This window comes from Rhinolophus ferrumequinum, chromosome 22 (genome assembly GCF_004115265.2).
Source record: "Rhinolophus ferrumequinum isolate MPI-CBG mRhiFer1 chromosome 22, mRhiFer1_v1.p, whole genome shotgun sequence".
In the NCBI taxonomy this organism is placed as follows: Eukaryota; Metazoa; Chordata; class Mammalia; order Chiroptera; family Rhinolophidae; genus Rhinolophus; species Rhinolophus ferrumequinum.
Genome location: NC_046305.1, coordinates 47,819,706 through 47,831,767, shown reverse-complemented (window position 1 = coordinate 47,831,767; position 12,062 = coordinate 47,819,706). Strand labels below are relative to the sequence as shown.

The window sequence follows — 12,062 nt, the reverse complement described above, 5'->3', positions numbered from 1 at the left end:
TGTAGTATCAAATTTCTTAAGTTGCAAGGACAAGAGAAATCTTGCCACTTTGGCCACGAGTCTCTCCCGCTTGTTGATGAGACTTCCGAGGGAATATCCACTGATTAGACACCATGAAACTTCCTGACGACACCGGGTAACGTCTCCAGGCAGCAGCCCCTGGGGAACTTCATTGCTTCTTGCCCAGTGTGATGTTGGTTGTACCTGCACATGGAGATGAGTTCATAAATAAAATGTTTTGGACTCAGATTAGTCATAACGTCAGTAACTAAATCTCACTAATAAATTCAGTTGTGGTCATAGCGTTTTCCAAACTCAAGGCCACAGTGTTTGACAAGTTTGAAGATACCCAAGAACTTAGCACAGACATTTTTAAGTTCATTTTCTTTGTTTTCCCTGATAGAAAAATATATGGTTTATTATAAAATATTAGGAAACATAGGAGCATTTAAAGACGATAACAGTTGCCCATAATTCTACCACCCCAGTGGTAACCCTTATTCATAGTTATTTCTTTCATGGTTTATCATCATGAGCATTTTCTTATTCATTAAAAAAAAAATCTTTGAAAATAAGCATTTTAAGTGATTTCATATTAATTCATCAGTATACATATATACCATAATTTAGTTAATCATAGTCATGTTTTTATATATTTAAGTGATTTCCTCTTTGCACTGACTTTTGCGTACATTTCTTTTTAATAAAATGGAAGTGTCCCTGATTCGCTTTTATCTTTCAGAAGACTCAAATGCAAAGAATAAAGCTGTCAGCAAGTTTGGATCTTTTTCTGCCACTTTGGAAAATGGAATCCGCCTCTCAATAAGTTACTATGGGTCAAATGGAATGGCGCCAGGTGAGATGAACACAACAGAAAGGAAAAGTGTCCCAGGATCAAGGGTGTCTGCTCATCCTCGGGCCGCTCACTTGTTGATAAACATGTTCTGATTTAATGGAGAGTGGGCATATATGTGTGTGTACATACACGTGTGTGTACGTGTATGTGTATCTAATCTTTCATGCATAGAAAATAACGGTGCTTTAAAACAGCATTTTTATAATCTTATAATCACGTATATATATAAGATTATAATATTACACACAGATATATATTCCAGTTATTTTTGTTAACTATTCCATGGACATAAGTCTGTGAGTTGGTGCCAAGGAAAGCACGATTTGCCAAGGAATCTTCTTGGTTTTCTACAGAACACTGTTTTTATGAATCCTGTCATTGCAGAACTGCTCAATGAGCTTCAGAACATTAGTCTTAAAGGAGCCATGCACTGGACATCTTGAAGGATTTCTTTATCCCACTTTTAATAAACAAATTCTCCAACTGGAAGCCATTTCCTTACAAACCGCAAAATAATATGTCACTTTACAAGAACTAATTAGGAAATCTTGTGGGTTACCATGCGTTTTACAGGGATCTAACCGCAACAGATTTCAAAAAAGAAAGCTTTACAAACTCAAAAACTGATCCCGATGCTATATAGCCTTAAAACTATGTGTTGATGATGGGACCCAATTATCTGTCTTACTGTGTAGTTCCTTTTCTGGGTCATTATCATCTTGTGTATTACCTTGTGCCAAATATTGTAGAATTCTAGTGAATTAGAGAGTCCATTCAATTTGTTAATATTTTTGCTTTGTCTGGGGTTGTGTCTTTTAATTTTGTATTTGATTTGTTTTTAAATCAGCACTTGGAGAAGTATTGGGTGCCTAACAAATTATGTATTAAAATTCATTATCACACAGTCTCTAAAAAATCCCATCCCCTCTGATCACAGGTTATCCTTAATTTAGATGAAGATATTTATAATCTACTCTATCAGTTATGTCATTGCTGTTTCCTAAGTGATTTCCATATTCTTGGTTTACTCTTTAAGTGACTATGCAATCATTCCATTTAAAACAAATGTTCCTAATTTCAAGTTTTAAGTACTGTCTTTGAAGATGTTTAGAGTGTGGGTAATAAGTAATATTTTACTTCCTGTGTGTTAAAAAAAAATTGAAGACATGCCTTTGTAAAAAAATATATTATAAATCCCGTAAGGGTGCGTATAATACTCATATTTAAGAACTTTTGTCTGCTAATGGCTGAACAAATTTCCAATCCAATGCTCCCCCTTAAATGCCAACACACAGCTCTGCAGAGCTTATTCATCCTGCTTAATGGCACCTTTCTGCCCGTTGCTGGTAACTCCCCATTTCTTTCTCCCCCCAACCCCTGGCAACTGCCATTCCACTCTGATTCGATGAATTTGACTATGTTAAAAAAACTCGTGTAAGTGGAATCGTGTGGCGTTTGTCTTTCTGTGACTGGCTTACTTCACTTAGTGTGAAGTCCTCAAGGTTCACCGGTGTTGTTGCACATTGCAGAATTTTCTTCTTATTTAAAACTGAATTGTATTCCATTGTATGTAGCATATCCCACATTTTGTTTATTTATTCCTCTGTTAAGGATGTGTCAGTGGTTTCCACATCTCGCTACCCTGGTTTTTTGGTGCCTTTTAGTTTTTTGAATGAACGAGGCTTTCTCTCACCTCTGGCCTCTTGCTCATGCTCTGCCACTTGCTTAGAACACTTTCTCGGCTACATACACCACTTTCAACAATTCAACTTTCTCCGATCCTTCAGATCTCAGCTTATAGGTTACTCACTCGAGTGGCAGTAGCTTGTGAACTGGGTCTTTGGAGGTAAGGGAGACTTACCTAAGGAAAGAATCAAAGGAAGGGAATTCTAAGACACCGGGAATAGTGCGTGCAAAAGCTCAGTAGTATAAAGGCATGACACATTGATGGAAAGGCAGACTGTGCGGTATAGCCAAAGAGTAGGTTGTACGGAGTCACTTTGTATTAGATGACCTTCTTCCAGGTTCCCATAGAGCTCTGTACTTCCCTATCACAGACTTAGCACACGACATCATACCTGAGGGTTTCTTCATCCGAACTACCCATTATAAGTTCCTTGGAGTCTCATTCATCACTGGCTACCCAACTCATGGTGCATAATAGAAGTTACTCAATAAATGTTTCCTGAATAAGTACATGGATGGGGATGAGAGGGAGGAATTTCTACCTGCCTGTCACTGGGTACCATTCACTTATTTATATACTGTACTTCCTATGGGTCAGGCAACTTGCTTTCACTGAGCCACTGAAATGAATAAAACCATGCTACAGATACTCAAAGAACTCATTGTCTAATGGGAAGAGAAAACATAAATAGAGAAATGACGGCATAAATGCTAGAAATTATGTATAAACAGAGTCCTGGGGCCAGCCAGAAATGACCTCAGAGAGAAGGTCTGTAGCATCTGAGATGGGGCTTTAGAGAGGAGTGGGAGCTATCCAGACCACACAGCAAGGAGAGGGAATCCTACACAGTAAGCACCACTTGTATGAGCACACAGTTGTGTAAAAGCATGGTACCTTTATGGGAAGATGAAAAGTTGAGTATGGCTGGAGTGGAGGAAGGTGAGCGTGGTGATTAGTGAGCAGCAGAGATCTTTAAGTAAGGGAAGGGAGAGGACGTGATCTTATTTTAGGACCTCTGATTTTACTTTAGGAACATAATTTTAGTGGTCATCTGGGAAACACTCCAAAGCCACCGGTGGCATTGGAGAGGTCATGATACCAGTTAGGAAACTGCTGCGAAAAATCAAGCACAAGATAGAGAATCTGTGCTCAGATGCTAGGAATGGATAGAGGGGCCTGACTTGAGAGAAATTTCCGAGGTCTTGGTGACTGGTTGGATGTACAGGGTGAGTCGAAAGGAGAAAATGCAAATGATCTCAGTGTCTAACTTGGGCAATGAGGTACTTGATCAGTCCTGGCATTAACTGAGACTGAGGACATAGAAGGGTTGCCCTGCTTGGGAGAGGAAAGACTCATTGAGCTTGAAATGTCTCCAGTACCATAACCAGGAGATATCTAAAAGCAGCTGGGAATATGGACCTGGGGCTGAGAAGGAAGGTCAGGCCTTGAGATGTCAATTTTGGAGTCATTAGCATGTAGATGACAGTTGGAGCCCCGGTAGTGAATGAGGTCACTCAGCTCTAATATATCTAATCAAGATACTCAGGCCAGGCTGTGAATCACAATCACATATTATGTTTCGCAGATAGAAATGCTTGGGCCTCATTCCCAGAGAGTCTGATTCAGTAGGTCAAGGTGGGGGCCTGAGTGGATTTGGTTGGTTTGTTTGTTTGTTTGTTTGTTTGTTTGTTTGTTATTCCATAAGTAATTATCATGGGAAGCCAGAGCTGAGAACATTTGTTGTGTAATGATGAAGGAAAAACCTCTGGGAACTAACCACATTTAAGGGATTAACAAAAGAGGAAGAATCGGTAAAGGAGCTTGAGAAAAAAATTGACTAGAGAGGTAAGAGGAGATGCAGGTGGGAGTGTCATCCTGGAGCCCAGAGGACAATAGAATCCAAGATGGCGGGGGTGCTCAGAAGCTTCCAACATAATTCCTCCACAGATGAGCTCTCCTTTTAGAATTCTGACAATCCTTTGAAACCCAAATAAAATCCATCTTCCACAAGGAAACTTCTTTTGTCATCTCAGCTAGAAGTAATCTCTGTTCTGAATTTCCTTGTTCCTATGCCACATTATATCCCTACTTAATATGTCTTTGTGTTGAAGCTCTTTGAGTGCAGCTCTTATTTTGATTTTTTGCGGCTCGTAAGGTCTTTTATATATTTTTTTCATTATTTCCCACTGCTCCAAACATTTGGCATAGTAGAGCCTCTCAATAAATATGTCTCAATTAAATGAAGACTGTCCTATCGTTAGGAGTTTACAATCTAGATATGGGAGGGCAAGAACATATGAAGTAATGATTCCATCAAATATATCATCGTATTAAGTACCTCAAATATTTTATCTACAATCCTGATTTTCAAATCAACTGCATTACATCTGAAATCTATCCAACTGATAAATCATATTCAGCAAGGGAAAAATTATTGCCAACTTCTATAAATGTTTGAGATGTCAATTTAATTGAACAAATGTATCAAATATGAATGTCTAATTTACTTGTTGCCTCCTTCTTTCTCTTTTTCTCCTTACAGAGGATAAGGATCCTAATTTGGAAGCAATGTTGAATATCCCTTCAGTGCATACTCCCACAGTAATTCCTGTTATCGTGCCTGTCCCTCAAACCAAAAGCAAAGGGAAAACAAAAGGAAAAGAAAAACCCAAAGAATCTCTTAAAGAAGAAGAGCACCCAAAAGAAGAAGAAAGAAAGGTGAGTGGACCTCGCCATGGGTCCCCAAACTCTGCTTCTGCCTCCGTGTTAACTCTTTAAAAAAAATTATGAGTTATGCCAATAGTGTTATTCCAGTGCACATACAGTGCAGGTGTATTAACATTCCTTGGAGTTTCAATTCTGAATGGACAAGAAGAGATTTGCAGACAGGAGTTGGGGTCCCATGCCAGAAGACATATTGTCATATACACACTGTCTCAGGTCATTCATTGTAAACCCACAATGACCTTTGTTCCACCCTGGTTCTTGGGTGTCCTTTATTTTGGTTGGTCAACTTCCTGCCATTCCTTATTTCAAATACTTTATTTAGTTCCATTGAGATAAACAACGATTGGAAGAGGAGAATCTCTAAGCAGTGGAAACATTCCCATTTGATGGACTTGGACTGAGATATTGATGCTCTAAGAATTCAGCAAGACTGAAAAACAGCCCGCTTCTGGTGAAAGAGTAGTCCACCCTCTAGCTCCATCTGTTGTCCAAATGCAGTCTCTCTCTCTGTCTCTCTCTCTCTCTCTCTCTCTCTCTCTCTCTCTCTCTCCCCCCCCCCCCCTCCCTCTCTCTCTCTCTCACCATTTTCCTAATAGAAGAATACAGATCAAAAGAGGTTCAAGAAGAGTCATGATCATATCTTGACTCTTTTGGTATTACTAATACAGCTGTACAGTTTTATAATATACAAATACCCAACTATGAGAAGAAAAATAAATGTTAAAAAGTGATCAGGGGCCTGGATTTCAGACCCTGGCCCCTTATACATTATGGAGTTTGAATGTTACTTCACCTCTTCACCACATTTACATAGATGAGTTTTCTCAAGCCAGGACACTTGACCTTAGTTAACTAAAAATGTTCAAGTGTTGACCAGAATAATCCCAGGTCATTCATTGATTTGTCCAAAAGCAGTTTCATAGCAAGCCAATCGGTTCACCCAACATTTTTTCAAATCGACAATAATGGAAAGATGGAGCTAATTACTGGTTTCGTGTGTAATGATAAATTTGTTATGGCAGGTTCAATCTTTAAGCATTATTGTTCATTTTGTAAAATTTCATAAGCTTTCTCCTCTTAGTTTCGCTTTGTATTTTTAATTGATGTTCAGCTAACTATTCAGATTTTATTTTCTGTTACAAAGGCAGAGCAACCTAAATGATTCATAATAGAAGATTAGTTAGAGTAAACTAAAGATCCAGCCATGGGAGAGCAATGGAAAGGATTTCAGTGGCTAACAAAAGAGAGTCAATCGGAAAAACTGAAATGATTATCATTCAGGATTGGTTGGAAGTAACCATATAACTTTCATTCTGAAGTACATGTCACCAAAGGGATTCAGGCATAGTTAGCATAAAATGAATTAGGATTTTTAAGTTGACACACTCAAACCATCAGTGATTTATAAATAACCTTTCAATTGTCTGTTATTTTCTTTTATTGTCTTTACTTAGTACAAAAGCAATGCATGCTCATTATAGAAAAATAAGGACACGTATCTAATAGCGTAATGTCTCTACCATCCAAAACTTAAGAATCACACAGAGAAGGTAGTGGGGACATTGGTCTGCCTGATACCTATCCATGTAAACAGAGGCATCTTTCAAGGCCTAATTCAAGCCCCAAGTCCATGGTCCTTTCCTCAGTATTGTTACTAACTTGTCAAGGAAAGATGTGCCAGCCGCTTGGTACTACTTCTGAACTGTTTCACATGCCTGTGTACCATTCTACAAGCAGGCTATAAATCACACAAAGGTGGAGACTCCTGCATCCTCTCAGGCTTCGTTACAGGGCCCACTAGTCCTGGCTAAGTCACATCCTAATCACGCAGCAAGTTCTTGCTTTGTCAGAATCCATCAAGAACTCATTTAGAACATGACACACAATTATTCACGTGTTAAATTATTTACAGGAAGAAGTCGAACCAGAGCCTGTTTTACAGGAGACTGTGTATGTCCCCACCTTCCAAAACCTGACTGTGTCCTGCCCGAGTGGGCTCGTAGCGACCTTCATTGGACAGGAGTCTCCAGGTGAGTGCTAGGTGAGATGGGGCCGGCGGGCAAGAGAGAAAAAGTCGTATCAAAAGCAGTCACATCACCATTGACATTGTTTGTTTTCCTGCCAGTGAAACAGACTTGTTGATAATGAACAAGAGACTAATAATAATTATAACAACCATATTTGGAGCACTGACGACGGGTACACACGATTTAAATACTCACCATACCTGACAAAATACAACTACTATATGCAAAGGCCTAGCAATTCCATTTTACAAAATAAAGCAGTGGAGGCTTCAGAAGGTTTGGCAACTTGTCCACCGTCACTCAAGTCCTAAGTGGCAGAGATAAAATGTCATTCGTGGGTCAGGGATGGCAGAGCAAGTGCTCTGAACAACACTGTGTGGCCATGTCTTCCTACCTCTACAAAGGGCCACAGTTCAGTACTTTGCTGGTCACATCAAAACAAAGGGCAGTGAGCATAAAGGAGGTAGACATACGTGCAGGTTAAATGGGTGAAGAAATCCATCTCGTTCCCAGGTGTGTCAGTACGTAACTTTATGGAGTCTGTTATTTCTATTGGTTCTATACATGGCTCCTACCCTAGTAAGATAAGTAAATAAGTACAAGTAGGAGACTTCTTTAATTAACCTGATGGGCCATCCACCTTGGTGATTGAATTTGAATATTATTTAAATGGACACTCAGGATTGCATTAGAATTAGAGAGTTGTAACAAAGTAAGCACTGAACTAGGACTTGATCTCTAGCCAACTCTATGGCCATTTCAATTACTAAGAGTCTCAGGACCATGTTTTATCATCTGATAAATGTTCTGTCAGTGGATCCTGATTTTTTTTCACAACCATATATCCTCTTTATTATAATTCCCTTATGTGCACCATATTTGAAAAGTGTATCAAAGGAAAAGAGTATGCCTAATAAAAGTAATTCAATGTGGTATTTACTTGCCAGCCAAACAGAAACTAAATGTTGTAGTTGATCTGTTTTGTCTGAATTTTGCTTTTCACTAGGCTTTCTGAATTATTCAAATAGACCATGGATCTAGGGTTCTATTTCCAAGGTTTTGTAGAGATCCAGGTTCTCCGTGATGGACCCACTGTGTGTGCTGCTAAGACTGATGACCACTAAGCGTCTTCCAAAGTCTAAGATGCTCTGAGTGTCCTGAAAGGGATATCGTTTTCAAGCTCAAGGACATTTTGTGTGTTTGCTTATTTGCTTGGTCCTGTTATCAAACCCCAGCTTAGTACTTGTTTCACTTGCTGTTTCTGTTACTCTCATTATCTAGTCAGATATTTTCATCCTATGTCTGGATGGACCACTGTCTATGACTCTGCCTGGAACACATTATCTTTTTTAAATCTTCCGTGTATTATGGACATCCTAATTCAAGTCTGAACATAATTACAACATAAATAACAAAGTAGCAGTATCTTCGTCAGGGTCAGCCTTGGACATAGGGAGAGAGGGTCACGTGGTATAAAAAGAACGAGATTAGACTTGAGTTTTTTTCCTGGGTGACCTTGACAAGTCGTAACCCCTCTCCACCTGAATTTCTTCTTTTATGAAATAACATCATAGACTGAACAGGGTTGTTAAAAGTATTAAATGAGAAAATACTTTGTAATCTGGAATATATTATTCCAATGTTAGGTTTTTTGTTTGTTTGCTTGTTTGTTTGTTTTGGTCATTGTAGCAGTAGTTGTTTGTACAGCATAAAAAAATGGTTAAGCACAGAGACCTCGTTAAAATCTCGGCTCTGCCGCTACTGGCTGGATGACCTTGGAGAAGTTAAAACCCTTCCGATACTCTATGTATTCATCTGAGAACTCGGGAAAGCAAGTTGTTGGGATGGGTTTAAAGGGTTGTTGAGATGGGCGAAGTAAAAAAAAAAAAAAAATGCATGTACACAGTATTTAACATATAGAAACATCTCAATAAATGTTTATCATTTTGTCATGATTATCACTTCTGTCACTTGAGAGGAATCCCTCATTCAAAAATATTTTCCTATCAGCCTGATATAGTCCTTGAAATGCCACCATTACATGTTAATAGACCACTTTATAAATTGAGAAGGAGAAATGATTCATTTAGTAAAAACCTACTGCTGTGTACCAGAAAATCTCAATAATAGTACTTCTTTTGAAGGAATTTCTTATGTGCCTTACTCCTTGGTTGGAGTTTAGTCTGGATATGGTAAGACATGACGGGACTATATTAAGTGTGAAAGATGATGAATGATTTAGGAGGGGCAAGCCTGAGTGAGTGACTTCCCCTGGGGCTCCAGGCAACCAGGGGACCCCAGGGAAGGGAGCATTGTATTCATTCAGGGGTGAGAGCTGCTCAAAGGTGAGAGAAAAATACCAATGGGGAGAAAAGGGAACATCTAAGACAGCAAAATTCTGCTTCCTTCCTAATTTTGCCCTGAGATGTCCTGGACTTTCTATGTACTTGCTTTTTACTATGTATAAAGTAAGGCCACAGAAAAGGTACTTACTAAGTGCTTGTTGATGACCTTATTTACTACACTGGACTGCAACAAAGGCAGCAAAGAACCAGTACTCTGCGCCATCTGTCATACGTAGAAACGAGCTATTATTCATATGTAGACAAAAGAATGAAAAAACAATTGGCGAAAAGACAAAATCCCAGCCACCCAGCATTGCCCAGTTCAGTTAGGCTGTTTTGTTTTGTGTTGTGTTGTTTTTAAGATAAGTACGTTATGGATGAGGAACCCACCTGGGACATCATGGTCCGACAGAGCTACCCCCAGAAGGTGAAGCACCAAGAGTTCTACAGAACGGTGATGCCCCCAATGGAGCAGGAGGCATCGAGAGTCATCACCAGTCAAGGAACTGTTGTCAAATACATGCTGGATGGATCCACACAGGTAAAGGCCTGTTAGAGAAATTACTCTCTCCTGCTGCACCGTGAAAGACAAATGAGCTACGGGTGAGGAACAGTGCTGTGACACGGAAGAGGAACGACTCATTTGAAAATGGCATGACACTTTAAAATGACAAAGATTCATATACAGTGGTACCTCGGTTTTCGAACGTCTCCATTAACGAACATTTCAGTGTACGAATGCCATAAATTTTATGGATCTATGGTGTCATTGGATAGTAAAATTCGTGCTAAATTTGCAGGTTTAGGGGTTGAATTTTAAAGGTCTGGAACGGATTAATTCATTTTGCATTACTTTCTATGGGGAACCTGTGCCTCGGATTTTGAACGTTTCAGAACTCGAATGGTCTTCCAGAACGGATTACATTCGAAAACTGAGGTATCACTGTAGTTAGAAGAAAACACACTATACAAATAGACTTGTCATTCTACACAAGAGCCAAGATTACAGGCTGAACACAGTGTTGACTTCTTCTTTCTATCCAAACATCTTAAAATAATAGAAAAACACTTTTAAATAGTAAATTCATAACAGTACTGGAGAACAACAAATTGTGTCATCCGTGGATTAGAAGATTGGGAGAATTCCTAGAAAATGCAGCTCAAAGGGGCTCAGACTGAGGGAGGAAGAAGAACATTTAAAACACACACACACACACACACACACACACGAAACCTGCAGCGAAATAAAAAATTAGAGTTCCAATGGAGGTTACTGATGGAGCTCTGGACTCAGATATCAGTGCGGCGGCCCAGGTAACTCACTACCTGGGGCACTGCCCCGGAGGATGGGAACAGAAACCATAATCTGCAGGCCGGATGCCCTGCTCTGTCCCTCCCCCATCACAGGAAGGAGCGCCATGACCAGACAGCACACCGCCAGCACCACGGAGAAGTGAAAAGGCATTCTCAGTGAGAAATAGGACCACACACCCAACAGGCATCAACCTTGATGAAGGAAGGACACAGTTCAATAAAATAAAGAAATAGCCCCTAAAAATAAGCGGAAATCATTAAACTAAAAAACAATTGAAAGTGATTAAAAGTAATATAGGCAAAAATGTGAGGTTCACAGCCCATAAAACAATTTTTTAAAGTTGCTATGTAAAACAGTGAAGAGTTCTTAGATATCAAAATAACAATTGTGAAAGATTGGGGTGGTGGGGGTGGTGGTTATGAGGGAGAGGAAGGTTAAGAGACCTGGAAAAGGGATCTGTAGGACAGAATTTCCATAAGAACAAAATAGTGACAATGAAGGCGGTAAATAATGAGAGGAATACTGGAGTAAATTTGCCGAGAGTTTAAAAAAAAAAAAAAAACAAAACTTCAGATCTTCAGATGAAACAGGACAAACAAATGCCCATCAGGATTGATGCTAATTATTTCTAAAAGGTCATTTAGATACATCACAGTGCAATTTTAGGGCTGCACAGGTAGACAATCCCAAAAGCTTCCCGAAGAAACCAGTTACTATGAAAGAATAAGACTGAGATGGATATTAGATATCTTGTCAGCAGCACTGCCAGTAGTTCTTGTCCAGTTTACGGGGCGGCTGTCAGTACTGATACTGGACAGGTGATGGACCCAGACATACTGGATAGATCCCGATGAAAGGTAAACATTTAAATATGTGGTGAAGTTTTAAATGTAGTCATTAGAAAAATTGCAACAGTGAATAATTTCCCGACTACATAAGGGAAGGGTATAAAAAGGAAAGCACAGAACAAGTCAACCTAATAAAATACAGGAACTAAAAAGCAAAAGCAAGTAGAAGGTAAATGGAAAACAAAGTGATATAGTTGTGCTGGTTCTCAAGCTGTTGTCGCCGAGCTCCAACTCTCCCCTTGAAGGACGTGCGTGCT

General features: G+C 39.4%; 1 protein-coding gene across 1 annotated transcript in view; it reads left to right on the top strand.

The window, feature by feature from the left end:
- Positions 1-12,062, top strand: part of SPAG17 (sperm associated antigen 17) — a 173,867-nt gene that overhangs the window by 100,736 nt on the left and 61,069 nt on the right. The window contains exons 24-27 of the mRNA XM_033093220.1: positions 743-856; positions 5,086-5,261; positions 7,183-7,300; positions 10,005-10,183. Of these exons, the coding sequence (XP_032949111.1) occupies positions 743-856; positions 5,086-5,261; positions 7,183-7,300; positions 10,005-10,183 (587 nt within the window). The remainder of the gene's footprint in view (positions 1-742; positions 857-5,085; positions 5,262-7,182; positions 7,301-10,004; positions 10,184-12,062) is intronic.